Below are 18,559 nucleotides of genomic sequence, written 5' to 3' on the forward strand. Positions count from 1 at the left end.
AGGTTTTTTTTTCAAAACAAATGGTGCAACTATATTATTACTCGCAGTTGTTGCAATTTTAGTCCAGTTACAGTTTAAAATACTAATATTGGATGTGACGGAAAGATATACTATACTCAATGAAATCTACGCATCTGTGTTTCGTTGAAATAATCGTAAAAACGCTCGTAGTTATCAGTTTTTCACTGATGGTTCTGTGACCTCATTCATAAGAGTTGAACGATGTGCGTATTATCTGTACTGTCAGTAATTCAAAATATTGCAGTAGTCTTTGAAGTGTTGTAGGTAGCGTAGAGAGTTTAATCGGATAGAATTTCAACTTTTTATCTACAGAACGACAAGTAGGTATTCCTATATGCAGCACGTTATTCTGTGAATGACTGAACGGCGGTCCTGTTTCAAGTTTTCTTGACTTTGTGGCGTTATACCAGAATAAGTATCACAGTAGTTAGTCTCTATCCTTTTATGGGTTGTCGTATTTCGTCGTCAAACAATGAAAATTTTTCCGCACCAAGCGCCGAAATGCCGAACCAAACGACTAGCAGTCAGCAATCATCGGTAGACTACAAGGCTCGTCTGGAACGGAAGCAATGTTTGGTAAGTACCGTACTGAATTTGTGCCACAATCAGATTTATCGATTTTTATTTTGCATCTACCTATCTGTTTACATTCATAATTGACAGGCGAAAGAGACTCCGGAGCCGATTTACGACCTGACAGATTGTAATTTGAAGGATGTGCCTTCCGGTGTATACATAATGTGTAAAGTCCTTAGGAAGGAGATATTGTTGTTGGCGAATAACAAATTGTCCTCGCTAACTGGCGGAGGATCGCTGAACGATTTGCAATTGTTGGTCACGCTCAACTTAGCTAGCAATCGATTTAAGAAACTACCAGAAGACATCAGTAAGCTGGAAAATCTCAGGGTATGCATTTGTATTTACTGATAAGTACAATTATACTAAACATACAATATTGAAACACTTTACTATTTACAGGAACTATTTATATCGAACAACCAGTTAGAGAAACTCCCAACAACAATCAATCGACTGAAGAAGCTGGAATTGCTCGATGTATCAGTGAACAATCTAGCTACGCTAGAGCAAGTATCATTTATGCCCAACCTTAGAATATTGAACGTTAGTGGTAATGTTCGTCTGACAAAACTGCCGAATCAGCTGGCAACTTGTGATAATCTAGTAGATATAGTGCTCGACCAAAACACCATAACCGAGCCTCCGATGGACGTGATCGATGGTGGAACTTATGCAATCATTAAGTATCTTTCAACCGGTGAAGTTGCCAGCCTGCCAAACGATAATCGGAACGAACAGTCACAACCCACGAGTTGTAAAGCAAGTACAATCAACTTCATCAACAGTGAGCGAGGAGAACAGCGCCAGGAGGAGCTTGCCCGTGAACGGTATGAGAAGGAAAGAAAGTTGTTGGAACGAGAAAGATTGGCGTACGAAAAGGATTATCTGGCAGAAAGTAAACTGCACGAGCAGCAACAGAAAAAGAAGCAAGAACTGCTGCAACAACTTTTACAACAGCAGAATCAGAGTGATTGTCACGTTTCAAGATTACAGGAGGAGAAGCAGTCCGAACGTCAACGCTTAATTAATGATATTCTAAAAGGTATTTTGATTTAGAAAGTTGAGAGATTTATTCATTTTAATCTCTTTGTTTGCAGACGAAGAGCATTCCAGTGAGTTGGTGGAGACGCTGCTCTCCCTGAAGAATGGTCCAGATCCAGCATTTCTTGAATGCGAACGAAGGGAGCAGGAACGCCTTGTCGAACAGCTTCGTATTCAGCAGAACGATTTCCGCAAACAGGAGATTCTTACGGCTATGACTGATCTGCTGGAGAACGAAATAAATGTTATTCAAAATTTCCACAACCAAAGAGATCAATCCTCGCGCAGTATACTGGAGCGGGAGTACGAGACCAATAATCTGCTAAATAACGTATTTCTGGATTACGACCGTAACCGGCAGGATATCATAGAACAAATTAATTGCAATGAAGAAATTCAAAAATCAGCCGTAGCGGCTCTGATAGCGAAAAATGACTCTCGTACATGGGGTCTAGTCGAGCAGGTTCGCATTGTGGAATCGCAGCTGGCTGCACTTACAACGTATGAAATCGAGCGCAAAAAAACTAGCCAAGATGACCAAATCGTGAGTCTGATATCTATTACATATTGAATAAATGTTTTTAGTGGTCTTTTTTTTACAGAATAATCTCAGCGAACAGAGATTAAATCTTACTTATGTACTGATGGATTTGCTCAAACAACAGGATCAACGAAAACAGCAGGTATTTGTGCTTGAAAGTTTATAGTAGTAGGTATTTGATTAAAATAACGTTTTCATTTTCAGCTTCTGGAAACACTCAAAATTATCGAAAAACAAAAGGAAAGTGAGCAATCCGACTTTTGGCTAATGCAATATCAAAAATTGCTAGATCATCAACCGACGGAGATAACCAACGATACAGCGTCCATTGATCCAATATTAGGTTACCAGTTCCTGGAGAATGGCGTAGTTCATTGTTTGCCCTTTTTATCGAAAATTTGGCAAAACCGGGACAAAGAGTTATCCAGCGTCACAGATGAAGATCTAGTTAACGCTGGTGTTCAAAATCTATTGGATCGGCGCGCAATCCTGGTATCGATTAGCAACTATTATGATTATTTGAATCGAAGAATAGAATATCCTGAGGGAGAGACTTCACCAACAGCACAAACTCCTACCGCTCCTTCACCGGAAGAAGATCATGTGCCGGAAACACCGAGCTCACCACCAGAAGAACCAGCTGCTGTCAGCAGCGGAACGGTGCAATTCGCTGAGTGCGTAGTTTGTCTTGAAGAAACGGTAAGAAAAGAAAAACATGTCACCACAGTCTTGTGTGCTAATTTTGATTTTCATCAAAGGTTCAAGTTATTTTCTTACCTTGCGGTCACATGTGCTGCTGTGCTGGATGTCATGTTGAGATAAACGATTGCCCATTATGCCGGGCCTACATTGAAAGAAAGATTAAGGTTATACAGCCGTGAGAGCTGTACTGTAGGTGAGTTGACATCAAATAGTTCGTTGTGTGTTTAGTATATTTTTGCAATGTTTGATATAAATATTAATCCAAGGTTGTCGGTGTATTTTGTCTTTTTCTTTTTAGCAAAAGGGTTATACGCGTCCCAAATCAACGAAAAACGTATTTGCGTAATACAGAATTTGTTGTTGATGTTTCTTTTCTTTCCATAAATAATCAAATTTATTTGAATAATTTGATGATAAGTTATCAACTGATACATATATTGATTATGATGCATGCATTCCGTGTTCACACAATGGAATGTTATAGCATTATCTTTGAATACGACGTATCCGGTTTCGATTGAATGAATCAAGTGAATCGAACTGAATTGAATAAAAACACGGATGCAAAGGAGTTAATAAAAAACATTGGAAAGAAACAGTACATCAAAACAAAAGCAAAAAAAAAACTATTTTACGTAATTTAAATTCTATAAACGTATAAAGATGTAGTCCATTTTCGATGAAAAAAAGCGTTCATTCCCAGTATATAATTATACCGTTTCATATCCTAATATTGCAGTTCTAGTCACAAATTTTGCCGTCACCTTTTAAAATATTTCGTAGTTATTCAATTATGTTTAATATATATCAAATTTTAACGTTTTACCGAAAATATTACCAACATGCCATTTAGTCTGTTATCCTGAAAACGTAGTTTAACTGAATGATTTGATACAAATCGGCAGTCTATATAGTTATTAAAGCTTTAATCCTTACTGTTAATAGATTTAAGTATTAAACTGTATGCAAAAATATCATGGAACACCAAATAATACCAGAAGCATTACCAAAAGCTCAGTACAGCCAATACAGTAAACGGAATTTAGCACACGTGTTATACATTATATTATATAGTGCCTTTTGAAATAAAAATGCATTATGACATAAATTGAAATACAAAAAAGGTCGGGAATACTGACTAAAGCAGGCAATAGGGACTTGTCCCGCATAATATACGATAGCATTCTAAATACGATGACATTTGAGATCCTTACACACTCCAATCCTAATTGCAAATTAGGGTAAACCAATTAAACAAAATTTACCATACATATATGGCTTCAATACTCACCGCAACATGCTATTCTTAACGTTGAACAAATAAAATTTTTGAAAAACGAACCAAGCTAATTACGACTAGCATAAGAAATGATTTATCAATTTGTTATATTTCTTTCAGACATATTATCTTATTGAATTGTCATTTTATTTGCACAAAACTATAAAGAATGTTTCTTATTGTCACACAATGTTTGTTTTTGAAAGAACGTAAATTCCCAAACTAAAACGACTAAAATAATAGTTGTGGAGTATCATTAAAGAGCATAGACCAAAATTACGGTTTGTTGCTTACTTGGCAAAGAAATTGACGATAAAAACCAGCAGTGCGCTTTTTGATCAAATTTGTATTTCGTATCAAACGTTAATTTAACAGGTACATATCAGCTCAACAAAATATAAATAGACTAAGTTCAAAATAACTTGGAAAAACAGATCAAATCGTTTGCCCGCATTGCGACCAAATCGTCTCACTACTTCCTGCGGTGCACTTTTCCACCGTAGCGGGCCACAAAGGCGGCTACGTCAAATTTGCGCTTACATCCGTCGTAGTTCATGTAGCGAATCTTTCCAAACACTTCCCTTTCACGCCAGCCTTGATCGTGAATGCCCCCGATGGACCACATACAGCCCACGTAACCATTCGGGTCTCGCCCGTCCAACTGATAACGATCGTTCAAATAGATGGCAATCTCAAGTGCATCCTCGGGGGTTCGCGTCCATTCCAGAATCTTTTTGGCCCAGTACATTCGCAGGAATCCGTGCATTTTACCTTCCCGAACCATCTGAATTTGTGCCGAATTCCACAAATCGTCGTGCGTTTTCGCTTCTTCCAGCTCTTGCCTCGTATAGATGTACGCTCTTTTGTCTTTACGATGGTCCTGAAGCGTTTTCTGTGCCCAGTCGTAAGAACCCTTTAAACTGTCATAGTGTTGGTTATAGAAGCAAAAGTTATCCGAGAGCTCTCGTCGCACTATTGCTTCTTCACAAAAAGCAGCAACGCTTTCGGTAAAACCTTTACCATGCTTTTTTACAGCTAACACGCTTCGCTGAACAGATATCTGTCCAAAGTGAAACCATGGTGAAAGATTGGATAAGGCATCTTCTGTGGGATCATTACGCTTTGCATTGAATTTACGTAATCGGTTTTCGACGAAACTTTGCAAGGTTGCGATACCTCCTTCGTAACCGGGTACCGCCCAATCAACTTCGTCCACGGTTCGATCTACTTTTACACTATCCAACAACTTCTTCCAGTTGATGGTGTTCGGTCGAATAGTTTCTTTGTATGGATGCTTGATTACGGGTGGAAACTCGGTCAGATATGTATCAAGGTTTTTGTTGATTTTACTACGGATAGTGCGGGCTGCGTACTCCTGTTTGTCCGAAGTAACCCATAGAGGCACAATGTTGTGAGCATCCACCTGACAGAACGGAACTTCTGAAGGTAATGCTTTACCAACCTCTTCAACCCATTGCATCGGTATCCGTAAAGGACTAAAATCACAAACAACAGCCCCAATTTCTTGATCGCGAACGAATTTTGGTACCGTATTTCGAGCCATTCCAGTCAACATGTGGAAATGTATATCCAGGTTTTCACAATCTTTAGCCACATGTTCTAGACCTGTAAAATAAAAATATACCAATGATAAGAAAACCAATCGACTCTCTTCATTCAAGAAGTACCTTTCAGCATAAACTTGTAATGTCTGATAGTAGCTTCCAAAAACGTAGGGACCAAGTTGAAACAGATATGTAACGGAAGTTCATTTTTCAGTGCCAACTTTTGCGCAAAGAGAAATGCCCAGTTGTCCTGTACCCGTGCGTCCCGCGACATCCAGTATAGTATACCTTTTTTCCCTTCCTGTACTTCCTGCACGTCGGACAGAACGCGTACTCGTTTTTTCTTGAAATCAAAATCCAGTATGGACTTTGCAGCGGTTTTTCGGTTAGCATCAAACAACTCAACAAAATTTTTGTTTTCTAATTTTGCTTGCTTCTTAGCGGGCTCATCGGACCGAGAACTACCGGCTGCAGCATCTGTTTTGGCGGATTTTTTCATTGTGCTGCAAATTTGTTACGTATAAAATCCTGAATTATTAAGCTTGAGGTTTTATGTTTACCAATAATGTAGGTTTCGAATCACTGGTATTACGAATAGACCGTTTGGTTTCATATAAAACGTTCAACATATTTTTGCAGCAACACTAAATAAGTACTAAAATTCAATTATTCGCGGAATATTTATCAAAAAAGCAAGATACAAGATGAGAAGGATGCAAGGATAACAAAAACTTGCACCTTGCACAGTTCACGGTTCACGCCACATTCTAGATAGAATTAACAAAAGGGCAAATGTCGAAAAATATAATACCTAATTTTAAGGTTAGAATAGGTTTATTTATTTATTAAATCAACGGGCTCGAGATAGCCCCAATGATTGTCGATAGTTACATAAAAATACAGTCAAATGAGTAAAATACAAATATAAAAACAGTTTAAATATAACTCTACATCACTCGCGGTTTACTGCTCCCCAAAAAAAAGCTTGCAAATCTTCTGCCAAGTATTTGACGCGAGAGATGAAAATCGAATAATGATGACACTTGATTAAAAACTCGCTGCAAGCCACCGATAGCGCCATTCATAGAGTAACTAGTGCGACGAACTGGTAGTCTCAGCTTGGAACTATTACGCAGTGCTCGTGGTTGCACATTTATGTTAATCTGCTCCATAAGCTCAGGGCTGTCTATTCTACCCTGCAGACAATCCGCAATAAACAAAGCTCTAGAAGCAGCTCGACGAACACAGAGACGTTCTAAGTCAATCAGTTGACAGCGGCTTACATAACTAGGTAGACGGAACGGGTTTCTCTATTCGCGATCCTGAAAATGAAGCCTTATGACCTCGAAGCTTTAGCGACAATGCACGAGATATGCTCCTTGTACGTTAACTGCGGATCTAAGATAACTCCCAGGTCTTTAATATACGAAACACGTTCGATGGGTGTGCCATTGAGCTCATAACAAAACAGGATCGGGTTTTTTTTCTGGAGAAAGTAATTATTGAACACTTCTCCGGGTTCACTAACATGCGGTTCACATCGCACCAAGTGGCAAATGCCTCCAACTGATTTTGGAGAAAGTGACAATCGTCTGTCGAACGGAACTGGGAAAACATTTTCAGGTCATCCGCATCCGAGAGCATCCGAGGGCATTTGATAGCCAAATAAACATCGTTGAAGTAGAGCAGAAAGATCAAAGGTCCTAGATGGCTTCCCTGAGGAATACCTGAAGAGGCTAGATACACAGAAAAGAAGTTGAAGTTCGAACGATTCAGCGATCAAAACTAGTAATAGAGTCTTTTTTGTTTTTATTTTTCTTTGGGAAGGATTTCGCATAGAACCGAATAACAGCAATATAAGCAGAACGCTCACTGCCAATCGCATAGCAGCTTTCATATGCTTTCGTGTGCATTCATATGCGCTCGTTTGTTTTCGTGGAAAAAAGTGACTCGCTACCGCCAGGTTCGCTAGTATCTGTAGAACGTAGCATGTACGTGTTTGGATTTCTACTTCCACTTCTGTTCTGTACTAGATAGCTATCTGTTACGATCCGCATCGCCACTGTTACGGTTCGCGTTCGGAGGTGACCGATATGAATGTATTAAAACACGACCCGTACATTAAACAAATTAAAACTTAACTTTATTGAAATATAACGAGGTACAATTGTGCGAGTCTCATTTTCGCGGTAAAACGGAACAGGAACGTGAACGTCCTGTTGTCAGCACTGGCGAGCATCAACTGATGACAGCTGTCACTGTGACCAGAGAGCTTGGCCGTAACGATGTTACGAATGTCGACGTCTCCGACAATAACGATGTAGGGATGTCCACGTCTCCAACATTATCGGACCTACAATCGCCAATGGCAACCACCAACTGTCTCGATTGGTCAGATATGATCGAAACCAGCGCAAAAGGTTGTCGCTAACGCCCAGTCTATGCAATTTTGCAATTGCGATGTCATGGTTTATCTTATCAAAAGCGGCCGACAAGTCTGTGTATAAGACGTCTGTTTGAGCACGGTGGTCCATACTTCCCGTTATGTATGATGTCAGACACAGCAGGTTAGTGGTGGTAGAGCGCTGGGAAATGAAACCATGTTGATCGGCACTTACACTCAAAACATATACGTTGAAGTTACCTGAAAAGTTATGTGAATATTTTCCACCCAGCTTTTCCTGTACTATTTACGTGATTTTCAGGTAGTTCGCACGCATTCTAATGCGTTAACGTGAAAATCAGATAGATGTTATTATTTTTTCCAATAACAATCACCTGAAAGTCACGTAAATCCCTATCCAGCTTTCCACGAGCGATAATGGCGGATATTGAGCACAAGTGGGCACAATCTTTTGACATTTATTGGAGAAGCGTCGTGTTCGCCCTGACGGAGTTACTATGGAAACATCCATGATTGTTTGTTGTTCGAGTGTAACAATGTAAACATTGTTTAATTTTGCAGATCAGCTGAAGTGGAACATAACTAAACGGATTCAAACTTTTATAGTGGTTTGCGGCCATGACTTGCTGAAGGCACTGGCTCAGAATATTTTTTTCATAATCGTGCGAATTAAACATTCGAAACATTACACATTAAGTACATGACCGATTGAATTCTACTGCGGGAAATGCTGGCCGATCCGTTGCTCACGCAGTACAGCGTCATTATCGTGGACGAAGCACACGAGAGAAGTGTTCTCACCGATACTGTGGCAGGGGTTGCTGAAGAAAATCATTCGTAGAAGGAGTGCCCTGAAGGTCATCATTTCATCCGCTACGGTTGATGCGGAACTCTTCCAGGAATTTTTCAACTTGAAGAAAAAGAAAGACGAGGACACCTCGGTCATACTTTCCGTGGAAGGTCGCATGTATCCCTACGAGGTGTTTTATTTGCAAGGTAAGGTTTTGTTCGTCAGGCTCAAAAAGATATAATACTTTGGACTACACTTTCAGAACCTTGTCCGTCCAGACTATGTGAAGGGAACAGTGGAAACGGTAATGAAAATCCATCGTAGTGAGAAACCGGGAGACATTCTTGCGTTCCTGACGGGGCAGGAAGAAGTGTTAAAAGCACTCGATCTTTTGCGTGAGCATAAGGAGGCTAGTGGGAAGGATGACTTGATAATACTTGCCATGTACGGAACGCTATCCAACACGGATCAGTTGAAAGTTTTTTTCAACGCCCCTAAGGGAGTTCGGAAAGTTATTTTAGCTACAAACATAGCGGAGACATCAGTGACATTTCCAGGAATTGTTTATGGTAAGCCGGCTTGTAACTTAACTGCTTGCTTGAAACTGTAAAGAAATTCTAATGTCAACTACTTTCAGTTATTGATAGCGGATTTGTAAAGTTGAACTGGCATTCAGCCGAGAGCACCACTAACAGTTTGGTAATATTGCTGTTGCAGTTGAAAACCGTAATAATCGACTCGCGACATTCGCTTTTATTCTTGTTCTGTGTGTCGCAACTACGTCGCACGTGGTGCGCTGTGATCGCACATTGATGCGCTATACAACGCACCACGTGCGACGTAGTTGCGACACACAGAACAAGAATGAAACCGAATGTCGCGAGTCGATTACTACAGTTTTCAACTGCAACAGCAATAGTACCGACTAGCAAAGCAGCCGCGGAACAGCGAGCAGGCCGAGCCGGAAGGATTCGCAGCGGAAAAGTCTACCGTCTCTATACCGAAGAAGAGTGGGACAAACTACCCGATTATACTCCACCGGAAATGCGCCGAACCGATCTCTGCAGCACGGTTTTATTTCTAAAAGCATTGGGAATTGATAACATCTTGCGGTTCACGTTTCCTTCACCACCACCGGCTAAGAATCTGCTGGCTTCACTGGAGACTTTGTTCGCTCTAGATGCACTCGACTCCGATGGAAACTTAACGTCCCCGGTTGGTTATTTCCTAGCAGAAATGCCTATAAATCCGATGTTGGCTAAAATGCTGTACAACGCCGGCGAGATGGGATGCTCAGAGGAAATTCTTAATAATAGCCATGCTGCAAGTTCAATCAGTTTTCTCAAAACCAGTGAGCGGCCAGGCGTCCATACGAGCCCGTATTGCGAAGCGAAATTACAAAACGGTACGAAGTGACACAGAGCTTTCGATTCATCCACTTTCGGCATTGTATACCGTAGAACAGCCACAATGGGTTGTATTTTGTGAACTTTTGCATACTACCAAATTGTTTATGAAGGATATTACCGTTATTAAACAAGAGTGGCTCACAGAACTGGCACCTCACTATTACCATAAAGTTACGGTCGTAAGAGATATTTTCTAAGCCTTAATATACTTGGAGTTTTAAAGCCAAATAATTTCTTGTATTTTAATTTGATGACCAGTTTGGATCGTGGAAGTTTCGAACGTAAAAAATTATTTCAAATTAAGCTTAAGTTTTATTGCTTTTCCACTGTTAAAACCATAACAATATCTCTCAGCACTTGTGACGTGATACAATCTGGTAGTTCATTCACACATGCCTTTCCCGTACCCCCCAATCAACCAACACGTGGATCGATCGGTAACGTCCCCAAGTGGGGCACTTTTGCAAGTTCTGCCAACGCTAATCCACCTCCCGAAGAGAATATATTCGTACATTCGGCACAATTGGGACACACAAAGCCGCTCATATTCTCTACAATCCCAATGATCGGTATCCCAGTTTTCTTACAGAAAGTTACCTCCTTTCAGACGTCTTCCAAGGCCATTTCCTGAGGCGTTGTCACAATCTGCGTTTACTCCCTTCAAGTTTTCCATGACGGTGATGTGTTCGTCCGAAGTGCCCGGAGGAGTATCGATAATGAATGAGATAATCCAACTCATCCCAAGCGACGTCCTCTAAAAACTATTTCATCATTGCAGTCTTCTTGGGTCCTCGCCAAATAACAGCTTCGGTTCGGCTCTTCAACAGAAAACCAATCGACATAACGGCCAGTTTCTTTTCGGCACTGGTATAAACCGGTACCCATCCTTCTTCGCATTGGTGAACATCGTGATCCTCTAGTCCTAGCAAGAATGGAACGCTGGGACCGCACAGATCAATGTCTAATAAGCCAACCTAAACGAAAGTGTTGATTAAAAAACCCGAATTAATCCACCTAGCGGCGTGACCTAGCCTTTCTACTGTCACAATAATCATCATTTAATTTCTTAGGAACATCTATGTATAATTAACTTGACTATATTTTTAAATATCCGTTCCGTATTCCTCAAAATCCTTATTTGCCAGTAAAATTCACAACGTATTGCGTAGAATAATTAAATTTTCTTTCCTTGTGTGCGTAGATACTTGTAACACCTTATTTAGTTTTATAATCGGTCGGCCTAAACTTTCGGGCTTCAGAGCCACATAGGAAACTTGTTTTGAATTAACAATATGAAATATGTGTTCAGAACAGATTTGTTGCTAATTAATTAATACCATGTGTTCAAAAGTTAGCATCTTTGAAAAACAAGAGTTCAGAAAAATTATTATTATACTTCGCCTTTGAAGACAAAGAATATCGACAACAAAATGATTAATCTCAAAATTTTACTATTAGTTTGCTTGGCTTCAATTTTGCAATATATCTGAATTAGAAAAAATAACTGAATAGAGCATTAGATATGAAAAAGAGAAATTGAACTTTTTCTTAGCTGGCGCTCCTTCAGATAATTATTTTTGCATGAAAATCAAAACTTATGCTTTTTTTGAATGTACTTTCATGAAAAGATAGTCATTAGCTTGATCGCATCGTTTTTACAATGTTGGAGGGTTAGGAAAACAAGAGGGTTGCAAAAGCTGCGCCTTAAACATGCTTGAGAATGGGAAATATGATCGATATGATTTTCAGTGTTTGTCATTTTTGATTTATTTGTTGAAACATGATACATGACATAAGACATCTGTCCTTTAAAATGTCATTAACGAAAACAAATCTTACAAAATTACTACCGTGCAACGTTTACTTCCTATTTTTCATATAACATTTCTAAGCTCTATCTATTGATTGAAAAGAGCATCTATTGATGCGCAAAATTTGTTTGAAATTTGTATAAATTTATTTGGAAAATCAACTCATTTTTAATCCTAACACCACTATACCTTCATGCTTAAATTAACTGCTTTTCTTCGCTGTTTGCTTTTCGTGTACAATTGTGAGTAACAGCAAGTGAACAAAATGACAATTGAAATCTGAAATCAAAGAAAAGAAAAAGCATTTTCGATTGAATCCCATTATTTAATATTTATTTGCAACAGATACGTAGTTCGCCTACGACGTGCAGGCTTCAACAGCGTCTTATTTCAAAGCGTATACGTATCTGTTGCGAATAAATATTAAATAGTGGGATTTAGTCGGTAAAAGTTTTTTCTTTTCTTTAATTTCAAATTTCGTATTCCACTAAGAGGCTTCAAAAATTTCAGACAATTGATTCAGAAAAGTTAGAAACATATTTTCTTGAATTTCAATGCAAATTTAAAAATTGTAAATTGTCATCCCAAGTAACAATTTGAGTTTTATTACACTCTTATGATGACATTCAAGACCAAAATTGGTCATGAAAACCACCAGAAGAGTACAATCAAACTCACATTGTTGCTTGGGATCACATACACACACATACATACATACATACATACATACATACATACATACATACATACATACATACATACATATATACATACATATATACATACATACATACATACATACATACATACATACATACATACATACATACATACATACATACATACATCACACACATTGAATACAATCAACATTTGTTTTGAATTCACACGTTTTAACGGTTTAATATACGGTGCTTAAGTGTTAAAGTTTAAATAACTTTTGAATGAACTGTCCGATTTTAAATAACTCGGTTTCGTTTGATAGATCTCAGTAGTAATTTTCAAATAATAATAAAATGTGTGATGTTTTTCATTGAATTAATGCTTATATGTTACAAAAATATGTTTTAAATACTATTTTTTCACATTTCTTTATGTAACTTTCAAACTACAAGCCCAATCGTCATGAAATTTGGAAGTTAAGGGTTTGCAAGGCTCCTCTTTCATATACAATCAATTTTGTTCAAATCGGTTAAGGGACCTATGAGATAATGAAGTCCCATATTTTTCATATTTTTATACATAACTTTTGAACTAAAAGTCCGATCAGTATGAAATTCAATAGCGACCAATGGGACACCTAGGCCTTTCATTTGACACTAAGAACATTAAAATCGGTCCAGCCATCTCCGAGAAAAGTGAGTGAGATTAAAAGCGTCACATACACACACACACACACATACACACACACACACACACACACACACACACACACACACACACACACACACACACACACACACACACACACACACACACACACACACACACACACACACACACACACATACATACATACACACACACAGAAAATGCTCAGTTTTCGAAACTGAGTCGAATGGTATATGACATTCGGCCCACAGGACCTTCTTTCCATTTCCGGTTTTCCAAGTGATTTCTATACCTTTATACTATATATTTATATAGTAGAAAGGCAAAACATGATTATATTTTGCCAATTCAAATGACTCTTATAACCGGATTCCGATAAGGTTAACGCGATCTGCAAAATTGAACAATGTTTACATTTTTACATTCGAACAACAAACAATCATGAATGTATCCATAGTAACTCCGTCAGGGCGAACTCGACGCTCCTCCAATGAATGTCAAAAGATTGTGCCCACTTGTGCTCAATATCCGCCATTATCGCTCGTGGAAAGCTGGATAGAGAAATTTACGTGACTTTTCACGTGGAAAGGACGTGTGGATTATTTTGAGTGTAGATATTGTTTCCAGTGTGACAATGGAGGTTCCATGATTACCAACTCAAATAGTTTTGAAACTGCACTGAGCGATGTGATTCCTCTATAGTTGTGTTCACATCTCGTTTACTACCTTTTTTATGCACAGGAAACATGCGTAAATTTCCAACAAGATGGGAATACGCCGCTAGAGATGGACATTCGGAATAGATAGAGCAATGGCGTCAACAAACAGGATATGTGTCTCTTCAGGAATGCAGAAGGTACTCCATCAGGTCCAGGGTTGAAGGACGACTTAAGCATGGAAGCGGCTTTTGAAATTTTCTCGACGTTGACATCAATGGCACCTAGTGTTTGACCATAAATTGGAACATTGCTTGCTGCTAGGGCAACATGGTCAACGCTCAATACCTCGTTAGTGAAAACACTTGCAAATTTGCTGGAAAAGGAACGGCATATATCCTGAGGTGCGGCAGCGATGTCCCCGTTATATTCCATAGATGACGGGAGGCCGGACTCTCTGCGTTGATCGTTTACATAGTTCCAGAAGCACTTCGGGTGATGCTTTAGTTTCCGTTGAGTGTTCTGTTGATGCCGTGAAAAGCATTGCCTACTGGCTCGTCTATATTAACCACAAATTAACCTGTGTGAATGAATCTCGGATGATTTTTGTCACTTCTCGAGTTTTGCAAGCCCCTCAGTGGGCGGCGCTTCCAACGGCGGGTCACCGGCAACACTCGCGACCGGCTCGTCCTGAATGATCTAGTGTTACTTTAGATAGTTTTTGTGGTCTTGTTATTGATTAATGTTATATGGAAGAGTCTCGAATTTCTCGAGTTGGATTAGTTTTTGAGTTTCGCAAAAATTTCTGTTTTATTTGTATGAGAGTCCATATCCCCCTACCACAGGGGTGAGAGGTCTCTAACTATCATAAAATAAATTCAAGACTCAAAAATCTCCTACATGCTAAATTTGGTTCCATTTGCTTGATTAGTACTCAAATTATAAGGAAATTTGTATTTCATTTGTTTGGGAGCCCACCCTCTTAAAAGGGAATGGGGTCGTAATACACCACAGAAAAATTCTGCCATCTAAAACTCTCACATGCCAAATTTGGTTCCATTTGCTTGATTAGTTCTAAAGTTATGAGCAAATTTGTATTTCGTTTGAATGGGAGCCCCCCCCCCTCATAAAAAGGTAAGAAGTCCTAATTCATCATGGGAAAAATGGTTGCCTCCAAAAACACCCACATGCCAAATATGGTTCCATTTGCTTGATTAGTTCTCGAATTATGAGGAAATTTGTATTTCATTTGTGTAGAAGCCCCCCCTCTTGAAGTGTGGAAGGATCCTAATTCACCGTAGAAAATATTTTTGCCTCCAAAAACCTCCACATGCCGAATTTGGTTCTATTTGCTTGATTAGTTCTCGAGTTATGGGGAAATTTGTATTTCATTTGTATTGGAGCCCCCCCTCCTAATGTGAGAAGAGGTCCTAATTCATCACAGAAAAAATTCTTGCCTCCAAAAACACCTACACGCCAAATTTGGTTCCATTTGCTGGATTAATTCTCGAGTCATGAGGAAATTTGTATTTCGTTTGTATAGGACCCCCCCTCCTAAAGTGGGGAGGGGTCCCAATTCATCATTGAAAAAAAAATTGTCTCCAAAAACACACACATGCCAAATTTGGTTCAATTCGCTTGATTAGTTCTCGAGTTATGAGGAAATTTGTGTTTCATTTGTACAGGAGCCCCTCCTCTTAAAGTGGGGAGGGGTCCTAATTCACCATAGAAAATTTTTTTGCTCTCGAAAACCTTCACATGCCAAATTTGGTTGCATTTGCTTGATTAGTTCTCGAGTTATGAGGAAATTTGTATGGAAGTCCCCCCTCTTAAAGGGGAGAGGAGTTATAATTCCTCTTATAAAGAGGGGAGGGGTCTCAATTCACCATAGAATAAATTCTTGTCACCAAAAAAACACCCACATGCCAAATGTTGTTCTATTTGCTTGATTAGTTCTCGAGTTAGGAGGAAATTTGTATTTCATTTGTACAGGAGCCCCCCCTCTTAGAGCGGGGAGGGGTCCTAATTCACCGTAGAAAATTTTCTTGCCCTCGAAAACCTTCACATGCCAAAGTTGGTTCCATTTGCTTGATTAGTTCTCGAGTTATGAGGAAATTTGTATGGAAGCCCCCCCTCTTAAAGGGGAGAGGAGTTACAATTCCCCTTATAAAGAGGGAGGGGTCTCAATTTACCATAGAATAAATTCTTGTCACCGAAAACACCCACATGCCAAATTTGGTTCTATTTGCTTGATTAGTTCTCGAGTTATGAGGAAATTTGTATTTCGTTTGTATAGGCGCCCCCCCCTCCTAAAGTGGGGAGAGGTTCTTATTCATCATAGAAAACATTCTTGCCTCCAAAAACACCTACATGCCAAATTTGGTTCCATTTGCTGGATTAGCTCTCGAGTTATAAGGAAATTTGTATTTCGTTTGTATAGGAGCCCCCCCCTCTTAAAGTGGGGAGGGGTCCCAATTCATCATAGAAAAAAATTTTGTCTTCAAAAACACACACATGCCAAATTTGGTTCCATTTGCTTGATTAGTTCTCGAGTTATGAGGAAATTGGTATTTCATTTGTACACCCCCCCTCTTAAAGTGAGGAGGGGTCCTAATTCAACATAGAAAATTTTCTTGCCCTCGAAAACCTTCACATGCCAAATTTGGTTCCATTTGCTTGATTAGTTCTCGAGTTATGAGGAAATTTGTATGGAAACCCCCCCTCTTAAAGGGGAGAGGAATTATAATTCCCCTTATAAAGAGGGGAGGGGTCTCAAATTACCCTAGAATAAATTCTTGTCACCGAAAACACCCACATGCCAAATTTGGTTCTATTTGCTTGATTAGTTCTCGAGTTATGCAGAAATTTGTGTTTCATTTGTATGGGAGCCCCCCCTCTTAGTGGGGGGAGGGGTCTCTAACCATCACTAAAACCTTTCCTGGCCCCAAAAACCTCTACATGCAAATTTTCACGCCGATTGGTTCAGTAGTTTTTGATTCTATAAGGAACACAGGACAGACAGACAGACAGACAGAAATCCTTCTTTATAGGTATAGATAGCCGCGGAAAATTCAATAAAGTCGCGAAGGGGCTTATCCTCAATACAGACTGTCAGGGATGGGTGGTGCAAAACTGGCTTAATTAGCGGACATGGAGCTGCGGTGATGAAGGGGGGCTTTTCTAATGAGCTCACGAAACAGAGATCCAAGTAACGGTTGGTTTCGTTAACTACATGGTTAACTTGATGGAGCATTGCAGCACTATAATTATCGAGAAGGTTTACTGCACCAGCATGAATCGTCGAGTTTTCAGAATCCGGGAAGAGAAATCCGCTATGGGTATAGGTTTCCATGATATACCTGGCAGGTTAAAGTCGCTCAGAATGATGATCTCATCAAGAGGAGTCGCCTCTCTCATAATAGAGTACACCGATTGACAGTGGACATCAATAACATCTTTGTCGCTGACACGATCAGGTGCGATGTATAAAGCTCAAAGAAAAAGTGTGCGATCACTTAGCTTGATGGCCGTCCAAATTTGCTCTACACAGTTCCATGCATTGTTCTCGATAACCCTGGCTTCTAACCCGCGACGGACAGCTATCAAAACACCACCGCCGATAGATTTGCAGTTATTATACAGGTTCCGATCGTAACGAAAGACTTCATAATCGGATCCAAAAACTTGACTGGAGACTGTTCGGAAATCGAGTCATGTTTCGCATAGAGCAATGACATCTTAAGGTTTTGCACGGGCGAGCATAACCTCACTTCTTTGACGTCTATCAGTGGTTTGTTTACATGGACTTAGAACGTGGGTTAACATGTTAAAAGTGATTATTGCTTAAGGCCTTGAGGGCAAGTCAGAAAAGCACAAAAACTGCCATTCTGAATAGTTTGGAGGGCGACACTGCTGGATAATACGCTTTTAAAACGTTTAACTTCAATTTATGCATATCACGTTCGCCTAACAAAAAGTAAACAAACCACGAGTGGATGTCAAATGGGTGAATTTGCGTTCATTCCGGTTCATTCGTGACGTCACCTTGCAAAACCTTATAGCAACGATCTGAGACAGCTGGTCGGTACTCTCCAATATCAGAATTCATTCCACCGGCGTTTTGGTAGAAGACGATGATACCTTCCTTGCGGCTCGGAGTGGAGCAATCCGTTTCTCTGACAAATACGTTAGGTGGATGTTATCCATTTTCGATGCTGAAGCAAACAGGATTCTCGCCGTCGTCGCCGGGCTGGGCTATCGTCAGGGCTGGGCTGTAAACAAAACGAGTGAGAGAATTTTTTTGCTGGGCCAGCATAGGAAAATCAACTCTCACTCGGTTTATTTACGCTTGCGACATTCGCCCTTTTGTTAGTTCTATCTTCATTAATTAACCAGCAAGTTCGATCTGCCGAATTTCGGACAATAATTC

General features: G+C 39.6%; 2 protein-coding genes and 2 pseudogenes across 3 annotated transcripts; 2 read left to right on the forward strand and 2 right to left on the reverse strand.

Annotated features, from left to right (window-relative positions):
• The first annotated feature begins 48 nt into the window (after positions 1–48).
• On the forward strand, positions 49–4,279 carry LOC128734578 (E3 ubiquitin-protein ligase LRSAM1-like). Of its 2 annotated transcripts, XM_053828844.1 has the most exons (9): positions 49–341; positions 404–597; positions 685–927; positions 1,000–1,642; positions 1,698–2,185; positions 2,244–2,324; positions 2,387–2,881; positions 2,941–3,077; positions 3,183–4,279. In XM_053828844.1, the coding sequence occupies exons 2-8, from the start codon at positions 466–468 to the stop codon at positions 3,061–3,063; spliced, it is 2,205 nt and encodes a 734-aa protein (XP_053684819.1). In that variant the 5' UTR covers positions 49–341; positions 404–465; the 3' UTR covers positions 3,064–3,077; positions 3,183–4,279. The 2 variants fall into 2 exon arrangements, with proteins under 2 accessions (XP_053684819.1, XP_053684818.1); XM_053828843.1 differs by having other exon boundaries at positions 49–597.
• Positions 4,280–4,512: 233 nt separating this feature from the next.
• On the reverse strand, positions 4,513–6,446 carry LOC128734930 (deoxyribodipyrimidine photo-lyase). The gene is made up of 3 exons (XM_053829338.1): positions 6,289–6,446; positions 5,852–6,231; positions 4,513–5,789 (listed from the first exon to the last, which is right to left on the reverse strand). Exons 1-3 carry the CDS (start codon positions 6,339–6,341, stop codon positions 4,636–4,638), a joined length of 1,587 nt encoding a protein of 528 aa, XP_053685313.1. The 5' UTR covers positions 6,342–6,446; the 3' UTR covers positions 4,513–4,635.
• Positions 6,447–7,973: 1,527 nt separating this feature from the next.
• Positions 7,974–10,528, forward strand: LOC128736258 (probable ATP-dependent RNA helicase DHX35; annotated as a pseudogene).
• Positions 10,529–10,713: 185 nt separating this feature from the next.
• On the reverse strand, positions 10,714–18,336 carry LOC128736259 (cytosolic Fe-S cluster assembly factor NUBP2 homolog; annotated as a pseudogene).
• Between the last annotated feature and the right edge of the window lie 223 nt (positions 18,337–18,559).

This window comes from Sabethes cyaneus, chromosome 2 (assembly GCF_943734655.1).
Source record: "Sabethes cyaneus chromosome 2, idSabCyanKW18_F2, whole genome shotgun sequence".
NCBI lineage: Eukaryota > Metazoa > Arthropoda > Insecta > Diptera > Culicidae > Sabethes > Sabethes cyaneus.

Coding starts and splice junctions, on each gene's coding strand:
- LOC128734578 (XM_053828843.1), top strand. CDS start 466: ATGGGTTGTCGTATTTCGTCGTCAAACAATGAAAATTTTTCCGCACCA. Junction 598..684: donor TGGAACGGAAGCAATGTTTG/GTAAGTACCGTA, acceptor CATAATTGACAG/GCGAAAGAGACTCCGGAGCC. Junction 2,186..2,243: donor CTAGCCAAGATGACCAAATC/GTGAGTCTGATA, acceptor TTTTTTTTACAG/AATAATCTCAGCGAACAGAG.
- LOC128734930 (XM_053829338.1), bottom strand. CDS start 6,341: ATGAAACCAAACGGTCTATTCGTAATACCAGTGATTCGAAACCTACAT. Junction 6,232..6,288: donor ATTCGAAACCTACATTATTG/GTAAACATAAAA, acceptor ACAAATTTGCAG/CACAATGAAAAAATCCGCCA. Junction 5,790..5,851: donor TTACAAGTTTATGCTGAAAG/GTACTTCTTGAA, acceptor TTTATTTTACAG/GTCTAGAACATGTGGCTAAA.